Source organism: Fistularia commersonii, chromosome 3 (genome assembly GCF_037954325.1).
Source record: "Fistularia commersonii isolate RoL2024-O1a breed Wild chromosome 3, RoL_Fcom_v1.0, whole genome shotgun sequence".
NCBI lineage: Eukaryota > Metazoa > Chordata > Actinopteri > Syngnathiformes > Fistulariidae > Fistularia > Fistularia commersonii.
The window spans coordinates 16,040,715-16,063,659 of record NC_141286.1 but is presented as its reverse complement, the minus strand read 5'-3'; the positions used below and the strand labels follow the sequence as shown (position 1 = coordinate 16,063,659).

The 22,945-nt window shown below is 41.5% G+C and overlaps 2 protein-coding genes across 5 annotated transcripts in view; one reads left to right on the top strand and one right to left on the bottom strand.

Moving 5' to 3' along the window:
• Positions 1-81: 81 nt before the first annotated feature.
• Positions 82-10,352, bottom strand: lmnl3 (lamin L3). 2 transcript variants are annotated; one of them, XM_086143809.1, is made up of 12 exons: positions 9,759-10,352; positions 8,446-8,602; positions 4,261-4,386; positions 3,986-4,156; positions 3,760-3,885; positions 3,019-3,239; positions 2,722-2,941; positions 2,008-2,115; positions 1,810-1,926; positions 1,483-1,569; positions 1,331-1,389; positions 82-1,013 (listed from the first exon to the last, which is right to left on the bottom strand). In XM_086143809.1, exons 1-11 carry the CDS (start codon positions 10,139-10,141, stop codon positions 1,354-1,356), a joined length of 1,752 nt encoding a protein of 583 aa, XP_085999935.1. In that variant the 5' UTR covers positions 10,142-10,352; the 3' UTR covers positions 82-1,013; positions 1,331-1,353. The 2 variants fall into 2 exon arrangements, with proteins under 2 accessions (XP_085999935.1, XP_085999936.1); XM_086143810.1 differs by lacking the exon at positions 1,331-1,389.
• Positions 10,353-20,349: 9,997 nt separating this feature from the next.
• The window catches only part of adamtsl3 (ADAMTS-like 3), a 141,255-nt gene continuing 138,659 nt past the window's right edge, over positions 20,350-22,945 (top strand). For all 3 annotated transcript variants that reach the window (XM_086143806.1, XM_086143807.1, XM_086143805.1), the window contains exon 1: positions 20,350-20,457. In XM_086143806.1, the coding sequence (XP_085999932.1) occupies positions 20,401-20,457 (57 nt within the window). In that variant the 5' untranslated portion in view covers positions 20,350-20,400. The remainder of the gene's footprint in view (positions 20,458-22,945) is intronic.

The window sequence follows — 22,945 nt, the reverse complement described above, 5'->3', positions numbered from 1 at the left end:
TCCAATGAAACACTTCAGGGCTCTGTGTTATGTGTGAGAGATGAATCAAGATGGACATGTGAATTACCCAATCAGTTTGTCAATGTTGAGCTTTAATTTAATTGGGACTGTTCTATACCTGTGTAACAGCAAAGGTTGGATTCAGAGCACATGAGAAGTAGCGTAGTGGGAAAATGATGAAGATAGAATGGGCTTTGCCTTGTAAAAAGAAGTAGTTCTTAATGTTAACTCCATCTTAAGATGACAACTGTCTTTTACTGGCTCAGACATGATGTGTGTGACACATACTCATCTAATAACTTCACGTTTTAAATCCTCCAGTCAAAGTGAGCGCAGCTCGTTCCCCGCGTTTTTGAGTATTAGAATTATAATTGCTATGTGGTAAGGAATTAGTGGGCTAGTGACATATTTTCTCAAGGTTATGTTAAACTATGCCTGAAACATCGACATGATTTCCCAGATGCATTAAAAAAAAAAAAAAACAGGTAGATAAATCACCTAATGGTACAGCTCATGAACGTAACAGTTATGAGGCAATATCAAACACACCTTTAACCCAAACAAAGACACTGACATCCCATTGTTGTAATAAAGAGTCAATGTGTCTGAACTTTGTTTAGAAAACTTTATTAAGCCATAGGGTTCATCACACACACACACACACACACACACACACACACACACACACACACACACACACACACACACACACACACACACACACACACACACACACACACACACACACACACACACACACACACACACACACACACTTAAATTAAGAGTTAAACCAAGGCAAAGCTACTGTATTATCTTCACATCAATGAGGAATATTGTTGATAGGGCTGTAATAAGGCATTAAATGAACAAGTCCCTGTGTAGCTGAGGTTTGTCAATGTGAGACTCCAGAGCCAGACAGCTTCTTTAGGTTTCTTGGGTGTGAGGTTGAAGGAGAACAGGTGAAAGACAAGCAATCACATGACTGCACAGCTGGCCTCCTTAGACAAGTCCTATGAAGAGAAAAAAAAAAAATTGCAATAGCACTTGTGGAAATTATAAAACACTTGCTGGTCTGAGAAGGGATTAGCCAAGAGCAAAACATTGTTACTGGCGGCCAAAAAGAGCAGCCATTGCATGGAAACCATTTGTCCAACAGTAAAACTACAGGTGTCATATCTGTTTGTTAATAGACCTTTATTGGCCACACAAACAAGATGTTTTATGGACGTCATTGGCATGCAGCATGATGGGGTATGAAGGTGGAGATCCCTGCCTGAAACATGCCATGCATCATGTGACAAGGACACACAGCAGACAGGTATCTCACCTCCTGTACAGTTGATCGTGCCCTCAGGACACAGAACAACATTTCTTCTTTTTCTTTGCCTTCAGTGCAGACAGAAGGGACAAAGTGTAACTTGTGCTCTTTTAATGGGAAACCATTACCCCTTGTACTTTGTTAATTGGCTTTTGGTGTACCTGTCTCCTAAAGTGCTGTATGTTGCCGTGTTCCACAAACTCTTCATACTGCAGGTCAAGTTCTTCCTCACCTCTGTGCTCGGCAGCCTGGGGAAAAAGCAAATCAAAGTTCTTGCACGGCTCAAAAACCTTCTGATAAAGGGACAATGGTGCACTTTATCAGGCCCTGATGGTTTTCACTGTTCATATTGAACTTGCATATTTAAATTTGAAACTGGTATATACGGAAGCTCATTCTATATGGAAAACCAGTGGGCTGTTTCTATTTACAGAGATCGGAGAAGTTTACAAACAGCCTTGTAAATGATCCAGTAGTTAATCACTCGCCTCAAAATCAGGGTTGAAGAGGATCACCCTCACATTTGTAATGGGACCCCAGCTCGTGTGGCCATGCAGGATCAGGTCCTCAGGGCCGGCCTCTTCCTCAGCACCTGCTGCCCAGATCTGAAGAGCACACATTCATGTAATACTGGTTCAGACACGAAATATGATTTAGAAAAGGAAGATACGGTCCTGAAAACTCACAGTGAGTGTCTGTCCCCCCACCAGGATGTAGGGGGAGGGAAGCTTAAAGGAGATGTCTGTAGAGTCTAAGAGTATCCTCCGAACCACCCAGCCACCGATTGGTTGTTCCTGGCAAGACACAAATAAAAGACTTTCATCTTCATGTAATAGAGAAAGAATTCTAAATGTCTAACAGAGAATACAGTCTTGTCAAGGTATTTATAATCATCTAGACAAACTGCCATTGGTCCTCCTGTCCTTCTAACATTTAGCTCTCTATATAAGGGCAGAATACAGTATGAGACAAGGGTCCCCTGACACTCTTGATCTTGCCATTCATGAAATCAATTTTTATAAATGACCCTATCAATTACTCTACCTTATTTTGCAGGACAATGACACTTCGTAAACATGCAAGCTAGCTTGCTGTTAGTATGTTTCAAATGTGCCTGTGATGGGTTTCCTCATTTAGTAACAGCCTCCCGGGTCATTTGAGAGACTGGGGAAGCTTGGCTGAGGCAAGGCAGAATTACATTTATTTAGTAACTTCACTGCTACACTGACACTTGGATCCTATTTTATCCAACAAACATAAGATTTTTTCGACCAGTATTATCTGCTGCTGACTAGGGATTGCATCTTTAGGACAAAAAACAAAAAAAAAAACAAAAAAACCCACTTCCCCTGAATAACTACTTGCAGAAAACAAATACTGACAGAGATTGTAAGTTTTACCAAGTCTGAATTGTTCTTCAGTCGAACATATTTTCCATCTATGTCCACCTCAGTCACGCTCACGGCATCATGCTCAGCTGTCTGACTGGGCATTTTGGAGGCAGGTGAGCTTCCAGGGGCTCCGTCATGTTTCCTCTTCTTCCCTCTGTGCTTACGACCGCTGTATTCATGTACTCGAGGAATGGCTGTACGCTGGGAAGGGCTAGGTGAGAGCTGCAGTCTGACAGATCACAAAAATTGTGTACAGGTGCTGCGTTGCATTGGATAGACGTTAAAAAGAAGACAGATCTGGGATACCTTTGCTCCTCCACTTCCAGCATTTTCCTGTACGCATTGATCTCCATGTCCAGAGCCAGCTTCACATCCAGCAGATTCTCATAATCTTCCAGCTGGCTGAACATCTGACTCCTCATGCTCAGCAGCTCCTGCTCCTTCTGACTGAGTTTCTGCTGCCAAACCTCCCGCTCTGTGTCGAGGGTCCTCTCCAGCTCCTGGAAGCGAGTCTCCAACACCATTTTCTAACCCAGAGGTAAATATGACAAAAGGATAATATTCACATCAGCCCCTGATGATCCATGGGCTAATGATCTGAAACATCTTGGAGTGAATTGCATTACATCTACAGTATACAGCTATACTTTATAAAACGGTGTGGTCTTTGTGCGATTAGAGATGCTTTGGGTTACAATGGGTATCAACGTCACAGATTTTTCCAGAGTATGAGGGAACCTTCTTAGTCTGGTCTTTATTACACAGGATCCTGATTTATGACTTACCAGGCAGTGTTTCAATAATTTATGCTTTTTGTAGCCAAATCGCCAAATGCAGTCAGTGTAGGATCAACAAGCTGTCATGGTCTAAACACTATCTTTTGTAGTTTCGAAATGTTCATTTTTTCCCCCAACACAGGATTTTCAGTTACAGAACCAAACAAATTTGTCAATCAATTAAAATCAGTATGGTCAAAATGAAGCTGTGACACATAAACACTGGTTAGCCATCTGTTCTCTCATGCTGTAATATTTCAGCCTCACTTACATCCTTCTGGTACTGGCGGAGCTGAGCGCTGAGGGTCTCTACTCTGAGTTTAGTGCTTTCCAGCTCATCTTTTGTGGCTGTTGCAACGTTGTTTTTATCTGCTGCAGCCTGTTGAGCATTCTGTAGCTAGATTGTGGAAAGAATGCATGAAAATTAAACATCCTTTCAAATGTCACAATCCTCATACAGTTCCGCAGTCAATCTGGACACTTTCAAATATACATACTTTTGAGCTGAAGGTCTTGTCGATCTCATCTTTGTACTGTTGCAGTTGAGACTCATGATCCTGCCGGAGCTGCTGCATGGTCTCGGCCAGTTTACTCTCAAACTCTCTGCGCCTTCCAGACTCCACCTCAACTAAACGGCTCTCATGTCTGCTCCTGATCTCAAAGATTTCCTTCAAATAATGAAAACAAGCTTAGGGTCAATTACAAGACCTGCGGGTTAGAACCGGTTGAATGGATCATGTGGTTTTCATTTTCAGCTTGAAATAATTTGTACCTGCTCACTGATGCTCTTCTGAAGGTCAAGCTGTTCTTTGAGAGTCTGTGTCTGGTTTTCCATATCCACCCTCCTTAGGATCTCAGCACTCAGCTGGTTTTTCACATCTGCTAGCACACCCTCCACCTGGTGAGCCCGAACGGCGAGACACACAAACACATCACAAAATTTCGTGGGTCTTTTTTCCCCATATTAGTGTCAACAGATTATGCAACATTCTTAATACATACATGTAACTATGGAGTGTTACACAGGCAGAGCACATAACATAGCATAGGAAAAAAAAAACTTAAAAGATGAATCAAGGGGAAATAAAGGTAGATCTAAGAATTAGGAGTAGAAGTTGCAAACACCAATTGACAAAAATGGAAATGCAAGTTATTTTTTAATATCTAAAAAGACTTAGCACAGGCCCGGATAAATGCAGGGTTGCGTGAGAAAGGGCATCCCGAGTAAAACTTTTGCCAAAACCAAACATGCGAATCATTCATAATAACCAGATCATACTAGATCGGAGGCCCGAGTAAACAACGACCGCCATTGGTGCCGATGGGGAACCAATTGAAACTGGGTTACTGTAGGTCAAAGGAGAGGAGAAAGGCGTGTTTGGAAGCAGAGAGAGAAGAAGAAAGGCAAGAGACAGAGTAAGGACTTTGAATATTGGGATGATGACAGGAAAAGTTAGAGTTGGTCGACGATGCAGAGAAGGAAAGTGGATATACTGTGTGTCCAGGAGACAAGGTGGAAAGGTAGTAAGGCTAGAAGCTTGGGAGCAGGCTTTAAGTTGTACTATCATGGTACTGGCAAGAGGAGAAATGGAGTAGGAGTTATCTTGGAGGAGGCGTTTGTTAGGAACATTCTGGAGGCGAAAAGAATGTCAGATAAACTTTTGAGTCTGAAACTGGAAATTGAAGGTGTGATGCTCAATGCTGTTAGTGGCTCTGCCCTGTTGGTGGGATGTGAGTTTGAGGAGGAGGAGCTCTGGAATGAGCTAGATGAAGTGATGCAGAATATCCCCAGAGATTAGAGAGTGGTTATTGGTGCAGACTTCAATGGGCATGTTGGAGCAGGGAATGGAGGGGATGAAGAAGTGATGGGCAGATCTGGTATACAGGATAGGAATGCAGAAGGACAGATGGTGGTAGATTTTGCAAAAAAGATGGAAATGGCTGTAGTGAACACTTTTTTTCCAGAAAAGACAGGAACATAGGGTAACTTATGATAGCGGAGGTAGGAGCATGCAGGTAGACTGCATCTTGTAGAGACGAGGTAACCAGATGATTGGACAACTACAACTAGTGCTATCAAGGAGATGGGTAGGGCAGCACTTGGTGTGTCATCTGGAAGGACAAAATATAAGGAGACTTGGTGGTGGAATGAGGAAGGAGTATTCATGTACTCGTATATTCTCTGCAGGAGTATATACAGAGAAAGTGGTTAGCAAAGAAGTGGGACACAGAGGACTAAAGAGAACAGACAGGAGTACAGGGAGATACAATGTAAGGTAAAGACAGAAGTAGCAAAGGCGAAACAAAGGGTGTACGATGACCTGTATGATCCGTAGTGAAACAGAGATAAAGATGGAAAGGATGTCCAACAGGTCCGGGTGAATAGATAGAGAGGGAAATGTATTGACAGATGCTAGAGGAGTGATGGGAAGATGGAAAGAGTACTTTGAAGAGCTGATGAATGTGGAAAATGGAAGAGAGGCAAGGGTAGAAGAGGTGACAATTGTAGACCAAAAAGTAGCAGAGATTAGTAAAAGTGAAGTGAAGAAGGAATTTAAGAGGATGAAGAGTAGAAAGGCAGTTGGTCCTAATGATATACATGTGGAGGTGTCTAGGAGAGGCATCAGTAGAGTTTCTGACTCAAATATTCAACAGGTTCGTAGAGAGTGAGAAGATGCCTGAAGAATGGAGACGAAGTGTGATGGTGCCCATTTTTAAGAATAAGGGGGATGTGCAGAATTGCGGCCACTATAGAGGGATAAAGTTGATGAGCCATACAATGAAGTTAGAGGGTACAGAACAGACATACAACAGACTTCTGAGCAGAAGTCAGCATTTGTGAACAGCAGTATGGCTTCATGCCTAGAAGAGTACCACAAATTCAATATTTGCTTTTAGAGTGCTAATAGAGAAGTACAGAGAAGGCCAGAGAATGCAACACACTGCATTGTGTTTTTCTACACCTTGAAAAAGTATATGACAGTGTGCCAAGAGAGGAGCTCTGGTATTGTACGAGGAAACCTGGAGTGGCAGGGAAGTATCTTAGACTGGTGCAGGACATGACGGCTAGCTGTGAGACAGCGGTGCAGTGTGCTGTAGGGGGTAAGAGAAGTTCAAGGAGGAAGCGGGACTCCATCAGGGATCAGCTCTGAGCCCCTTTTTCCTTGCAGTGTTGATGGACAGGCTGACGGATGAGGTTAGACAGGAATGTCCATGGACCATGATGTTTATAGATTACACTGTGAGAGGGCAGAGAAGAGGTTGAGGAAAATCTAGAGAGGTGGAGGTATACTCTGGAAAGGAGAGGCATGATAGTTACAGGGAGTGGAGATCGAGAAGTTGGAGGATTCAGGTGCTTGGGGTCAACAGTCAAGAGCAACAGAGAGTGAGGAAAAGAGGTGAAGAGATGGGTCCAAGCAGGTTGGAATGGGTGGAGAAAAGTGTCAGGGGTACTATGCAATGGAAGACTATAAGCCAGAATGAAAGGAAACGTGTACAAGACAGTGGGGAGACCAACGATGCTGTGTGGCAACAGTTACAATGGTGAAAAGACAGGAGGCAGAGCGAGAGTTTGCAGAGATAAAGATGCTAAGGTTCTCTTTGGGAGTTACCTGGATAGCTAGGATCAGGAATGAGTCTATCAGAGGAACAGCACATGTTAGATGTTTCGGAGAGAAGCTCAGAGAAGCCAGACTGAGATTTCATGTGCAGAGGAGGGATAGTGAATATATTGGTAGACGGATGCTGGAATTGGAGATGCCAGGCAGGAGGTCTCAAGGAAAACTAAGGTGAAGATTTATGGATGTAGTGAGAGAGGATATGAAGGTAGTTGGTGTGAGAGAGGAGGATACAGAGAATAGGGTTAGATGGAGAAGGTTGATTCGCTATAGCGATTCTGAAGGGAAAAGCCGAAAGGAGAATAAGAAAAAAGACTTACTTGAGAATGTGTTATTGCAGTAGCTGAGAGCTAGGACTACACTGTGCCAGACCATTGTTTTGTTTCTTTCATGATCACCTCTTACATTCTCTCGATTTCAGTGCTTAAAATTCCAAACTAGACCCAGGACTCTGAAAGAAGCACTTAAAGCTTGCTGGGACTTTGTGTGTTCAATCAGCTGCCAAGATGGGCTCGGAAAAGCAGTAATCAGATTTTTACAAAAGACTGTGCCATTAAAAAACCCGCTGTTAAACAACCAATAAACAATAGTCACTTAGATGCTGCTCCCTGAAAAATAGAATTTCTACAAAAATGTATTTTTGGGAAAATCGGAAAAAAGGCTTTGCACATGTGTTATCTTTTCAAAGCACAAAACTGATGGCTGGTTCAAATGCTGCCAATTTGCCATTGTTTTTGCAAGAGAAAAGGAGGCTGCAAAGGCAGATGGAGTTAAAATACATCGTAGAATTTTGTTGCAGTTTCCAATAGGATAAATGAATGATTCTTGCAGTCTCATCATGATCAGTTTGTTCACATCTTTTTTTTCATACCTGTAGCGGGGGAGCAAAAAGATGCTGTTTAGCAACATCAAGCTTAAAAGGCATTTCAAAAATCTGATGGGTGAAAGCAGCAGAGGTCCTGAATAGCCTGAATATTTTTGTTTGGAGTCAGGGCTGTACCTCAGAGACTCACATATTTGTTTGTTGTGGACTAATAACAATATTCTAATTAGCCCCCCCCCCACACCAAAAAAAGAAAGAAATTAAAAATCAAAGAAAGTACCCCTTGGGTCATTTATGCCAGTTTTTCAGCGTTGCATTATTTTTAAATGAATGGATTACTTCCCACGCAATATCGTAATAAAAGCAGGGGATATTCGCCGGCTATTTTGCTCAGTTTGAGATAGAAAGGTGAAAACACACATTTTAAAACCTAAACATCATGCTTTGAGGAACAACGGGATACTGGACATTTCGTAAACCTGACGACAGCTTGAAAACCTTCAACCAGAGCTCATACATTTTCCAGTTGGGCCTGCAGGTCCATCATGTTGTCATCTAGCCTACTGTTCTCCGACAGCAGGTTTGCGTTCTCAGCATCCTTTGCACTCAGCATCGCTTCAACTTTCCTCCATTGCGTCAAAGCATTGGCCAGGTCACTCTCCTTCTTCTGGTTCCTGGGAGGGGACAGTGACAACATCTTCAGGACAATACTGTGGTCAACAAGGGCTAACTCATCCTGTTGGGTGGAAGATTTATGGATCTTTCTTATGCCATTGCATATCATTTTAGACAACTCTTGCACCTGAATTTTAGAAGCAGGAAGAAAAATGGAATGGAGTGCTAGTGGAACTTTGGGAAAGTCTAAGGAATTTCTATAATATATCTTGTGAGATCCATTGCTGAGGTTGGATACAAACAAAAAAAAATGCTGTTCCAAAATAATGAGTAATTTTTTGGCATTGAAAGAGTAGAAAGAATCAATTACACAGTTAAATAGAACTGTAGTCATTACTAAAATACCCCCAAATTAATGTTAAGGCTCCCATGATCTACCACTAATTTTTAATTCTAATTACTTGACATTTTTCTCCGCACTTTAAAGTGAGTCAAGCTGCTGATAAGGTCAATTTGCACATTAGCAAGAGCTTCTGGCAGAGATTTTATATTATTCAGTAAGAGTAAAAATTAAAAAAAAACTCAATCTGGTATCTCTTATTATAATATATTGTAAAGTTTTGCTTAAAGTAGCAACCATCGTGAGATGTAAGAAAACATTAATAATCCCACGGTAACTCTGTCAACATGTGTCACAATAAAAATCTTCTTGTGACACCTGAACCTTTAGTTTCTCGGAGACGTTTCATCACATCTGAGATGTGTATCCCAATCTGCAGATCTTCTGTCAATTCAAATAACTGTGTTTAATACTGGTTGTTTAAGGTCTCTGACAAGGTCCAATCCCTCACATGTTCACTGATCTTACCCTCCAACACCTGAGAATATTTTCATAGAAATATACTATTTGAAATCTATGGTCAACATGTTAAATTTGAATTACATGAATACAGCAGTCATGTGAGAAACACCTGTGCTTGGACAAGGGTGGGGGATTAACTGATCTGATGCCTGAAACGTGAAAAGGTACAAATTTAGGGTTTATTAAGAAAGGAAAGACGAGATCAGAGTAAGGGGTCAGATAAGGGATGCTTCACCTGGCTTGTTATCCTCAATCAAGAATTAGAAACTGACATTTGGGAAGAGGTTGTGTTTTCTGTGTCACCAAAGGCCTGCTTTACATCCAGGCGAACACCCAGATACCAGCGGTGCTACCTGGCTTGGAGTTTCCGGTAGTCATCACACATATTTCGGTAGTCGATCTGGAGCCGGGCCCTCTCCCCGGCCAGGACGTCCAGGGACTTCCGCACATCGGCCAGCTCCTCCTCGTACAGCCGCCGCACATTCCCCATCTCCCGGCTCTTCGACTCCTCCTTCTCCTCCAGCTGGAGCAACATGGAAGAGCGCTCGCCCTCCAACTCCTGCACCCGATGGATGTAGTTGGCGAGGCGGTCGTTGAGGTGCCGGAGCTCATCCTTCTCTTGGATGCGGGAGCGACAGGTCGGGCTGGTGCTGGATGCGGAGGACGGGCCCGGCGCGGCGCTGCGGCGGCCGGAGCGGCTGCCGGAGGCGGCGGGGTTCGGGGTAGAGGCGGCCATGCAGGAGGAAATAATAACCCAAATAAATAGAAATACTCGCGTTGTAAACGCTCGTACCCCCGCTCAGAGGCTCGGGCGTCTGGAGGGAAACTTCATTCGGGGAGGAAACATCTGAAATAACAAAGAAAAAAGGCCACACGGAGACAGGCTCGGAGCCGAGGCGGTGATACCGGGTGTCAGGTGGACGTTTAGCAACAGCTGAAATAAATCAAGCTAGACGAGTTGACGCACTGGAGAACATGTGGGACGCGCCCGCGGCGCAAAGTAGAGAAAATGTGATCGTGCGCTTCCGGTAGAGATTTTCAAAGTAAAAGATCCGCGACGGATGTTTTTATGTGCACATAAAATCACATATAAATTCCTAAAAAAGTAACAATAATGACTAAGAATAAATCATATGGAATTCATATAATAATTATCTACTTACAGATCATCACGTTTGAAATTGGAAAATAAAAATCCAGTCTACATTCTGCACTGAATCATTACAACATTTGTGATCAATTTTGATGCATAAATTCAAGGAATAAGCAGTTACTCAATTCAAATGTATCTTACATATCTACTCTCAGCCTCAGGGCTTTGTGAAGTCCTACTATCATCCTTTCATGTCACTTTCAATGTACCGAGTCTTGTACTTTACCAGTTTTGCTTCATCAGTGTGAAATATCAATGAGCAAATACTTAACCGCTTGGTAGTAGAGTTCAAGCACAGATTAGGAATATGCATTTAAAATTTTGAAAAAAGCAGGAAACGCATCAATCCTGTGGCTTGCAACATAGAAACATACAAAACACAGCTGATGAAAAGGCATTTTCTTTAAATAGAAACAAACACTCTCCTGTCTTTCCACTGAAAAACAAACGCTTTTCAGTGCATCTCTGTCGCTCATGTGTAACCAGTTGTAACTTGACAGTTCAAGCAGGACATCAGCTGACGGAAAGAGCCAGTGAAAGCTTGCTTGCTGATGTCACGCAAAGCAAGATTCTATTTAAAGGAATAGTTGTTAATCTTGAGGCCTGAGCACCAAAAATAAAGTATAAAATAAAAAATGAACTCAAATTAATGTGTTCATCGATATCTGGCATCCTTATGTAGCATTTTTTCAATACTTTATAGAAATAATATACATATTTATATGATTTTTTTCAGAGTACATGTGAATTACTATGAGAGGAGGAGGGCGCTATAACTCCATCACTCAGTCTGGCTGTCCTTTTCTTAAAAAAAAAACAATTTCATTGCGAAGTCGCTATTCAGTTTTCGATTTGAAAAAAGTTGAATGTTCAGATCAAATATCAAATTATGTATTTTATTCAGTTGAAAATGCAGTTCTATGCTGCTGGACAGCTGGAATATTTACCAGGTACAGTTGGTCAATGGTAAAAATGCATTTAAAAACAAACAAGTCTGAAACTCCTGAAAGTCCTAAATATATTGAGCTACTTTTTAGTTTCCAACAAGATATAAATCATTCAAATTCTCAAACACTTGAATCTAAACCTGCTTTTATTGTTATTCTATAACATTTATCTTGCAGAGTATTCAATCTTTAGAGTCAGGTCTCATGTTGGTGGTGTTGAAATTGAAATTAAATCCACATTTCTGAAAGTCAGGACTCCAGGTCACAGGCCAAAGTCTAAACTAGACCCTTCATGCAGCGCCAGATACTAATCCTCAACTCCCAATAAATCAAAATGGTGTGTGCTTACACACACATGCACTTCGATGCCCCTGACTCATTGCGGAGAGCTGTGTTGGAACTCATCAATGTGTGTATTGCATTCAGGTGAGTGATGGAGGCTGGATGTGAAGTGACTCCGACTGCCAGTATCGTTGCTGCTCCTTACAGAGTTTAACATGGAGGATTCTGATAAGTATATCTGAACAATGTTTAAGCATAAACACCAGATGGCATGATAATGATGCTGTTGGTGTGTTAAATATAAACACAAGGTGTCACCCCCCATGGTTCCCCACTTTTCAAAATACTACAGTGGAGAGAACAAGTATTTGATACACTGCTGGTTTTTCAGCTTTTCCCACCTGCAATGCATGCAGAGCTCTGTCATTTTTATCATATGTACTCTTCAATGGTAAGTGACGGAATCTAAAACAAAAATCCAGAAAAACACATTGTATGATTTTTAAGTCATTAATTTGCATTTTATTGCATGACATAAGTATTTGATCAGCTACTAACCAGTGTGAATTGCAGCTCTCACAGACCTATTAGTTCTTCTTTTAGTAGCCCTCCTGTTCTCCACTCATAACTTCAAAATGGTGCAGTATTAACTACACCATTTTGAACTCCTTACCTGTATAAAAGACACCTGTCCACACCCTTAATCAAACATACTCCAGTCTCTCTAAAATTGCCAAGACCAGAGAGCTGTGTAAGGACATCTGGGATAAAATTTTAGACCTGCACAAGGCTGAGATGGGCTACAGGACTATAGACAAGCAGCTTGGTGAGAAGGCAACAACTGTTGGCAGAATTATTATAAAATGGAAGAAGTTCAAGATGACGGTCAATCTCCCTCGGTCTGGGGCTCCATGCAAGATCTCACCTCGCGGGGCATCAATGATCATGAGGAAGGTGAGGGATCAGTCCAGAACTACATGGCTGCACCTGGTCAATGAACTGAAGGAAGCTGGGACCGCAGTCTGAAAGAAAATCTTCGGTAACACACTAAAATTTCATGGATTAAAATCCTGCAGTGCATGTAAGTTCCCCCCTGCGTAAGCCAGCAAATGTCCAGGCGCATCTGAAATTTGCCAGTGACCATCTGGATGATCCAGAGGAAAAATGGGAGGTCATCTGGTCTGATGAGACAAAAAATAGAGCTTTATGGTCTGAACTCCCCTCACTGTGTTTAGAGGAAGAAGGATGAGTGCAATCCCAAGAACACCATCCCAACCGTGAAGCATGGAAGCGGAAACATCATTATTTGGGGATGCTTTTTTGTAAACGGGACAGGACGACTGCACGGTATTGACGGGAGGATGGATGGGGCCATGTATGGCAAGATTCTGGCCAACAACATCCTATCCTGAAGTGAGAGCTTTGAAGACTGGTTGTGGCTGGGTCTTCCAACATGACAATGACCCAAAACACACAGCCAGGGCAACTAAGGAGTGTCTCCGAAAAAAGCACCATAAGGTCCTGGGGTGGCTTAGCCAGTCTCCAGACCTGAACCCAATAGAAAATCTTTGGAGGGTGCTTAAAGTCCATATTGCTCACTGACTGCCCCGAAATCTGAAGGATCTGGAGATGATCCGAATGGAGTAGTGAGCCAAAATCCCTGTTGCAGTAAGTGCTAAACCTGGTCCAGAACTACAGGAAATATCTAATCTCTGCTATTGACAGCAAAGGTTGCTGTACCAAATATTGATGTATATAATATCCGATGTATCAAATACTTATGTCATTCAATGAAAAGCAAATTAATTACTTAAAAAACCATACAATGTGTTTTTCTGGATTTTTATTAGACTCCGTCACTCACAGTTGAAGAGTACCTATGATAAAAATTACAGACCTTTACATGTTTTGCAAGTGGGAAAAGCTGAAATATCAGCAGCGTATCAAATACTTGTTCTCTCCACTGTATATATCATCTTGTTATAATGTCACAATGAAAGACATTCCTTTGTATTCCTTTGTAAAGAGGGAGACCTAGAGAAGCTCTTGATTCAATGTATCAGATACTTGTTCTCTCTAAGTAGCAGAATTACTATACCATTGCTTCCCCCATGCATCCACACTCCATGGGATGAGACATGCTGCATCCATGCTGTATTCATGCTGTATCCAGCTACTACCAACAGGAAATGGGCTGCAATGCCCTTCAAAGTTAAAGCCTTACTTGAACAAGGAACTGATGGCAGTGGAAATCCTTCCACGCGTTTATTTTAAATAAGTGAAACATAGTGGTCCTGCTCTAGTGTGAGTTGCACAACATAGCCTCAATTTAATCTATTTTATTTTTTAAATGAAGAATTTACATGTGACTGTAATTGTATTTGCCTTGTCATGCTGTCATTTGTCAGGGGCTCATTTCATAGTTCAACCTGCACCCTGATAAAACCTTAATATGATTTAGTGATGTTTTCTTGTGGAGCAAAAATGTAAATATATGTTGCCAAGCTGTAAAATAATACATCCATGCATGTTCCTGAGGGGCTAATGAATGAGGCAAGAGTTTGTCCTTTAATCCGTCTGTCAAGTGACAGATAAAACCCCAATATGGACAATAACATTTTTTATCCTTAGCAATTCATTCATTGTCACTAAACCAGAACTGGTAGAAAAATATAAAAAAACAGTCTCTCAAAAGCACTTTTGTGAAATTGTAGGTGAACAATCATTGCATTTTTCGAATACTTGCCATCTTACAAAAATGTTTATTGATTGAAATTTGAAGTTCCACTGAACAAAGAGGAAAATAAAGTCCATCGTCATCATGGATTCAGCAATGCTGTGTCAACTTCTTCACCACCTCTTAATGTCTTGCCTCAATCAAATCTAGCAACTACAGACACAATCTGGTACTTGTTTCATCTGTCAAACCACCTTCTGTTCCCCTCACACATTTAAACTTTCCTATGTGATATTGTCCATGGGTCCTGCATTTGTTCTGTGTCTTCAATTTGTAAAACTGTATACATTTTTTGAAAATGTATTTCCCCCTTGTTAAATTTATCCCTTTATTAATCCCTATAGGGAAATTCCTTCTCTGCAATTGACCCATCGTGGATGAACCATGAGCAGTAGTTGCCGTTCCCCAGGGCCAGGGGAGCAGTTTGGGGTTCAGTGTCTTGCTCAACAACACTTGGACACACTAGGAGGAGCCGGGAATTGAATCACAAATGATTAGTTCCACCTCTTGTGCCAGGCCTCTTGTGCCTCTTGTTAAATAAAAACATAAATAAATAAATGTGACTGACTGATTGCCCATAAACGGAATGATAAAGAATATGCTTACAAAGAGGGAGGGATTCAAAGAATCCAAACGGATGTAGTCGAACTTCGGCTGGTAACTGTTTTACTTTGAAAGTATTGACCGGAAGTGATATAAATATGGCCAACTTGCCGCTGGTCCCAAGTTGGGTGTCAGACTGACAGACGGTTTGTGCGCCGCTCCGATCCCGGAGATCTGTGACACCCCCGTGGGCTCGGAAGCTCTCTTTGGTCGTCTCTGTGTAAATCACCGTGGACCGGGGCTTCGTGGAAAAACGGGAATTTTAGAGGTTTATGGATGATGCGTTTCCATGTGAGCACCTAGGGAGCACAGGACCTTCAGACTCCCCTCACAAGGTAAGGTTTATGTGTTGATGACTCCGCAGACTCAACTCAGGTGTGTGTGTTGTCCTCAGTCCTCCGATGCAGTTGATGCTGTTGGACATGATGCCAATTTCGTATCTCTTTTGAAACTAGTAACTTACTGTGATTGTGTATGTGTGTGTGTATGGAGCGCGCCCGTGTGTGTGTGTGTGTGTCTGTGAGCAGAGACTGACTCCCCATGAATGCACGCAGTTAATGAGACACATTTCCACTTCTATCCTCCTTGTTTATATCCAATCTTTTTAAAATGTTATTTTCCGCTCATTCCCTTTGCATTTTTGCAATTTATGAAACGCTTCATCATAATCAAATTTTTACATTCTTGCTGTTTTAGCCTTGATGCCTGCCAATCTATATGTATTTTACATCAGTTTTTATCAAAAAGGAACGCTTCCCTCACGAATACCGGTATTGGAGTGTATTATTTACTGCAATTCAGGCTTACAGCCACTAGGGGCGACAGTGAGCTTCCTGAACTGAGGCCAAATGTGCATTTCTGTTAGTGGTCTGCAAACATATCAACTGTGACACTTCCCTCTCATCTCATCTGTCGTGGATACTGATGTGTGACTGTCAAGCAGCTGGGAAAGTCTCGTTTTATTTATGTTTTATTTTTTTTATTTTTTTTACCTGTGATTTATGCAGTAGTGAATGATTATCATTTCAGTTTTATGAAATAAAAAGAGTCATGTAGTTAATAACTAATACAGATAAAAGGCTAGGATTATGCAAATGAAGAGTAATAATTAAGTAATGACATAAGAGGCTAGTGTATTTATGTACTGTAACTCTTGATAAATAATGTAAGAAGAATATTTTTGATGTAGATATTTTTCACAACAATTGCACAGGAATGTCTCATATATCAACAATACATGCCAAATGTCCCTGGCATACGGATGGGAACACAGAGACAGAATGATTAATTTACATCATGTATAATTTAACATTATCAGAAAAAAGTCAGTCGGTGTCTCTCGTTGCTTGTCTTTTATTCTTGCTTGCTTGTTTTTTTTGGGGGGGGAGTGGGGGAGTGAAGCGGATGCTGATTTTTTTTTTTACAAAAATATTCCATAACAATGTGATCAGTTCTGTTGTGTACTTTCAACATGGTTTTTAAGCAATAAAATGAAGTTACATTCGAAAAATTAGTTGAATTTTGCATACACATTTCCAATATTAATAAATCACTCAAACATCTTAACCTTTCTCCTTGTAAAAAGGTTTAAAACATTTTAACTTTTCCAGTTCTCTACTTTTCCAGTTCTCTACCATTGAATTGCCCGCTTATTCATAGGTTTGTTTGTTTTTTTGGAAATTTTGAGATAATTCTGGTAATTGCAACAGATATGTAGGTAATTCATTCTCTTCTTGAAGTCATTGATTTCAATACATTTCCATAAGGATTTCCAGACATCATTTCAACCTTTCTGGTATTTTTAATTGATTTTAATTGAGGCATTTTTAACAGTTCCACCTAACATTTTCATGCAATTCCCCACAATGCACATCTTTTCACTCAGGTTTCTGATAGAGGCTGTGTTATAAATCCCTCTGCTCTTAAAATGAGAATTGAGACATCGTCTGTCATGAACATGCCATTGGAGACAGTGGGTAGAGTTTGCATTGAGACCACCGTAGTGAAATAAGACTCTTCTCTTTATAGAATACTTAATCGAGCTTATATTATGCATCTGTATGTTGGAACTTGTAAGCAATTGCAAGGGTTCTCATTTCCTCATTTACCAGCAAAGGTAAAATCTTCAAAATGATATACTATCTTGGATTGTTTTGTACATGGCTCCTTTGTCAGCTATGATCTGTAAGAAGGATGATTAATGTCTTGTTGGGAATAATTTGTGTCTCTTAGATTATTTTGCCTCTTGCTCACTCTTCTAAAACATCAAGCGCCCAGCCGATGAATTCTCCATTCTGGTGAAACACCATTATGTTCACAACGCAAGCCAAAAGCCACCTTAGATGGCATGAGCTTGATCACTGGTGCACCAGCCCCATCTAGAGAAGGACTGGATATCAGTTATTTACCCAAAACACACCCATGGAGTAATAATATCTGTACTTAGAAGTACCTCTTCGACCGATATGCCTTGTGAAGCTTTATCTTTTTGTGTCTTGAAAATTGCAAATGGCATTCCAGCTTTGAAATCCACCGTGTGGTGTAATTTTAATCATTTGCTCAACAGCATGCAACCAATAAAAGTTATAGCTACATAAATACAGTATGAGCAATCATATAAAACAAGTTAAGGTAATGTCTCTTAGCACAGTCTAATGCTAGTGAAGAAACAATGCTCTCAAAATACACCCAGCCCAGTAGATGGCAGTAATGCATATACAACTGTAAATGAAAACAAAAGATGACGCTTCTGCAGTTTGCGTCCAGGCAGCAGATCAATGAGGATGCGATCATCTTCCTCACACACAGTGCCCTGTCTCACCTGGAGGGTGCAAGAAACACTGTGAGAGTCACCTTCTTTGACGTCTCCAGTGCCTTAAGGACTAGCTGCTGAGTACGCAACTTCACCCTGACCTCAATGCCTGGATCTTGGACTACCTCACAGGACAGTTGCAGTATGTCATGGTGGATGGCTGTGTTTCTGAGGCCGTGAACAGGAGTGCCCCAAGGTACTGTCCTGTTTCCATTCCTCTTGACCCTCTTCACCTTCGACTTCTGGCACATCTCCAGATCCTGCCACCTCCAGAAGTTCTCAAATGTCTCTTCCATTGTCTGATGCATCAATGACAATGACGAGGAGGAGTACAGAGATCTGATTGCATATTTTGTTGAGTGGGTCTTCTGGAACCATCTCCTACTCAACATCTCCAAGACCAAGGAGGTGGTTGTGGACTGGTTGTGGAAGAATCAGAGGAGACGTAACAATCACCATCCAGGGTGAGGAGGTGGCAATAGTGGACTCTTAGAAGTACCTTGGGGTCCATAAACAATAAACTGGACTGGTCTCATAACAAAGATGCCCTCTACAGGAAGGTTCAGAAAAGAATGCTCTTCCTGAGGTCGTCTGGTGTCTGTAGTGGGTTCCTCAAGGCCCTCTACCAGTCTATGGTAGCCAGTGCGCTCTTCTCCGATATAGTGTGCTGGTGGGGTGGTGACAGGACTAGTGAGGTCAGTAGGCTGCTTTCCTCAAACTGGTGAGGAAAGCCCACTCGGTGGTTGGACTGAACTTGGACAATGTTGAATCAGTGGTGGTGGGGAGGGTGAAGGGCAAACTGGGAGCTATCCTGGACAATCCAGGATATCCAGTATCCACCCCCTGCATGACAAACTGTGGCTGATGGGCAGCTCATTCAGCCAACGGCTTATCCCATCCCAGTGTAGAACAGAACACTTCAGATACTCCTTTGTGCCCACAGCCATCAGGCTGTACAACAGCAGTCTGGACAGCACACAACTCTGACCAGTCGCAGATGCATCTGTGTTACCACTAGCTCACTCATTGACACATGTCCTAATTCCGTTATTTATTCTTATCCTTGTTGTTGTCACCTCACTCTCATCCTGCTTATCTATTTTTATTCTGGTTGTTGTCATTCTGTGATCTATTTTATCCTTGTTGTCATTCTGTTAACTATTTTTGTCCTTGTTGTCATTCTGTCATCTATTTTTATCCTTGCTGTTGTTGTCACATGTCTCTTCAATTTATACAGTTGGGCCCAGAAATATTTGGACAGTGACACAAGTTTTCATATTTTAAGTGCTTAATAAAACATATTCAGGGTACAATTATATAGTCAATATGGGCTTAAAGTGCAGGCTCTCAGCTATAATTTAAGTATATTAGCATCCAAATTGGAGCAAGGTTTCAGGAATTGCAGCTCTTTAATACGTAGCCCCCTCCTTTTTCAAGGGACAAAAAGCAATTGGACAATTGACTCAGAAGGCTGCAAAAAAAAAATTGAGCTGCATGTACTCTTACCTCGGTAACCTGTCGTCAATTAAGCAGTTAAAAGGTCTAGAGATGATTCCAGGTGTGACATTTGCATTTGGAAACTGTTGCTGTGAACACACAAATGTGGTCAAAGGAGCTCTCAATGGAAGTGAAACAGACCATTCTGAGGCTGAAAAAAAGAAGAAATCCATCAGAAATAGCAGAAATGTTAGGAGTGGCCAAATGAACAGTTTGGTACATTCTGGGAAAAAAAAGGGTACACTGGTGAGCTTGTGAACTCATAAAGACCTGGATGTCCACAAAGACAACAGTGGTGGATGATTGCAGAATCCTTTCCATGGTGAAGAAAAACCTCTTCACAAAACCCACTAAAGAGAAGAACACTCTCCGGGAAGTAGGTGTATCAGTATGTAAGTCTATCATAAAGAGAAGACTTCATGAGAGGAAATAAAGGACTCAAATAGAATGGCCAGAATAGAATTTGCCAAAAAAGACAGATGAGACTAAGATTAACCTGTACTAGAATGATCTCATGATCCAAAGCCCACCACATCTTCTATAAAACCTGGTGGAGGCAGTGTGATGGCATGAGCATCCATGGCTTCCAATAGCACTCGGTCACTTGTATTTATTGACGATGTAACAAAAGACGGAGGCAGCTGGGTGCATTCTGCAGCGTATAGGGATATACTTTCTGCTCAGATTCACCCAAATGCAGCAAAGTTGATTGGACAGTGCAGATGGACAATGATCCAAAATGTTCCCAGGCAACCCAGGAGTTTTTTTAAAGCAAAAGAAGTGGAATATTTTGCAATGGCCGTAGGTTCTGCAAAGGTAGTTGGTATGTGTTGATGTTATGATGATCTTCGGTGTAAGTCAGATGTTAATATTTTTATATTTCAAATGTTCCCCTGCAGGATACAAGGTTGGAACTGGAAGAGGTTTAAGAAGACTCCAACCTGGGGGAGAAGTTCAGTTGAAGATGTCATTCTTTGTAAGGAGGGCTCTCCTTGTCTTCCTTCTGCTTCCTCCCAAACAGGTAATGAAAATTAAGCATGAGTGAACATCTACCTCCCACACACTGACATACAGAATGTACTAATATCTGTATGACAAGCTCCTTCCACATACAAACTCCAGACTGTGTGTGAAGCATTAAATGATGACAGAGCCGTTGTTTCCATGAAGGATGTGTCAAGTGGACTCTCACAGACTGTAAACAGATCTCTACAGGGTCTACAGGAGGCAGGAAGTGACCAAACTGCTACACTGTGGGGATTAAACAGTTTTATTCTCAATTATAAACTGAATCTCTTGCGGTTTCCCGGATCTGTCCGACAGGTGCCCCAAATTGTGCTCTTTCTTCATTTAGATATTTTCGGCATCGCTTCTGTCGAGTAAGGCTAAACCAGCCCATTCGCAGCATTGCTACAGGTGATATTCACCCTGTAATCTATCTAGTGCTTCTCTGTACGTTCTGCATTTTATGTGGAACCTCCGACGGAAAGGACATGCACCTGAGTCACACTTGGGTGTGTGTGTGACTCACCACCAGGCCTCTGTCTATACTGACCATGACCAGCTCTTTCTGTCCAGGCATTTGCTGCAGAGTCTTCTTGGACATTGTTGACCTGGTTTAGTCACTGAGTTAGCGGTCCCTCCCCCCATCCTCCATCCTTTTGTCTCCAGTTCCGTCAGTCTAGCATGTGGATGCAAAGTCCAAGCTAAAGTCTCACTTGTGCTTTCCTAGTACCTAATGAATCAGAGACACCACCAACCCTATGTGTGATACCAGTGTTGACGCTTCCTCTCTGATTGCTGGCTCCTAACACTTCTTCAAAATTACTTTGACTGTAAATATCACTTCTGTAGCAAAGAATGGTCTTAATACTCAACTTAAATAGTTGCTTTTGAAAGTGTTTTATTATAGATCGACAACCGACCTTCCTCTAACAGTGTTTTTCCGGCCCTATTGCTACTCTTTTGTTAATAGAGGTTCACTGTGTGCCTTTCTTAGCATGACCCATTGGGAATTAATTGGCTATTTGTTTGCTGTCTCTGCCACCAACCCTCATAATTGCAGTCCTTGTGCCATCATTTCACAACAATTTCATCTTTTTATTTATACACGTTTTTAGGCTTTTATGTTTTGCTGCATTCAATAATGATGAAGGCCATTAACATGCTTCTGTTCTTGTCTCTCTCCAATGGAGTTTTACATTTTTTTAGTGTTATTTAAAAAAAAAATACCATAATGAGAGGCACAGTGTTGGTGGAAAACAGTGGAAAATTGGAGCTGTTCATTAATTTGTTTAACATGTAAGCAAACACTACATCATAGACTGTATCAAATCTGGCACTATGTATCGAAGAGTTACGAAGGCGACAGTGGCCTCTTCCTTAATATTAGTTCAACCAGCTAGCCACAATGCTTAATCTTTACTAAGCATTATGAGTTCTTGGTTAAAAAAAAGAATATATATACACATATATATATATATATACATTGCGTAGAGAATGACTTCTTCCACATTCAGAAGCAGTCTATACTCTGGGCTGTCCAGCGGTGTTGGTTGTTGGACAGGATTTTCTATTTAGCCCAGTCCCTCCCCAATTCTGTGATTGGTTTTTACTGCTGAAAACACCTTAGCAGATTTGTACAGTGTCTTGGGACCATAACAAGCATCATAGTCCAGGTTCACATGTCACAAAACACAGACTACTGCTTGCTGCGGAATGGAGGTAATGATATTTGGCTGTTTGTCTGTTGTTCCAGTACCTCGTTGGAACTTATGCCTCTCTAAATCCACGGCAGCCCGTGACAGGAAATACAGCAAACCTTCTTGATGGTTTCACCGAAAAAACAAAAAGTGATTTACCCAAATCAATGTCATATGACAGTGACTGACTATCTGGCTACGCACACTTTCCCTGATATAGCAGAAATCTCAGCTCTCGAATAAAACTCGTATTGATGTCAGTTGAACATAAAGGAAAAGGCATTTTTACTTTTAATAGTCTGGTGTTAATTAATATCATATGTTTATTTTCATGCATTTTTAACTTTGATGATCTGTAAAATTGTAGAATATCACTTAAAGCTCAAAGAGGGGTTATTTGGTGTCGATGGGCGAGCCCTAGTGCCTTGCTCATTGTCCCAGTGCTTCAGTACATTTTCTGCTGAATGGAATGGATGTGGCCCCAATCCGAGTGGCCTTGTTAGGGTCCTTGCGTTACACAGCAGACCCCTGACTTTTACTGCTGCTGGTTTGAACTCTGTTGCTTAATTTCATCTGACTCCAAATCAAATAGTTTGTGCAGGTTGAAATGTTGGGCTGTGGCCAGTGCTTGCTGGAGCCTCTGTGCATAATCTAGGTTAAATGCCACTTCCTTATATGAAACCGTACCAAGCAAAGGATTTTGGCCGGCAAATATAGCAGCTACTTAGTCCCTGACAACATGCTGCTAAGGACTTGATGTTCTCCAATATTAGCTCAGCAAAGACATCTTTATTTTGATCACATATG

Bases quoted from the DNA above. Each gene is read 5' to 3' on its own strand.
- lmnl3 (XM_086143809.1), bottom strand. From the start codon at position 10,141: ATGGCCGCCTCTACCCCGAACCCCGCCGCCTCCGGCAGCCGCTCCGGC. The intron at 4,387-8,445 runs GTATGAGCTCTG...CGGGCTCACCAG, and splicing joins TGCAGGCCCAACTGGAAAAT to GTGGAGGGTGTGCTAGCAGA. The intron at 3,886-3,985 runs GTATGTATATTT...TCCACAATCTAG, and splicing joins ACAAGACCTTCAGCTCAAAA to CTACAGAATGCTCAACAGGC.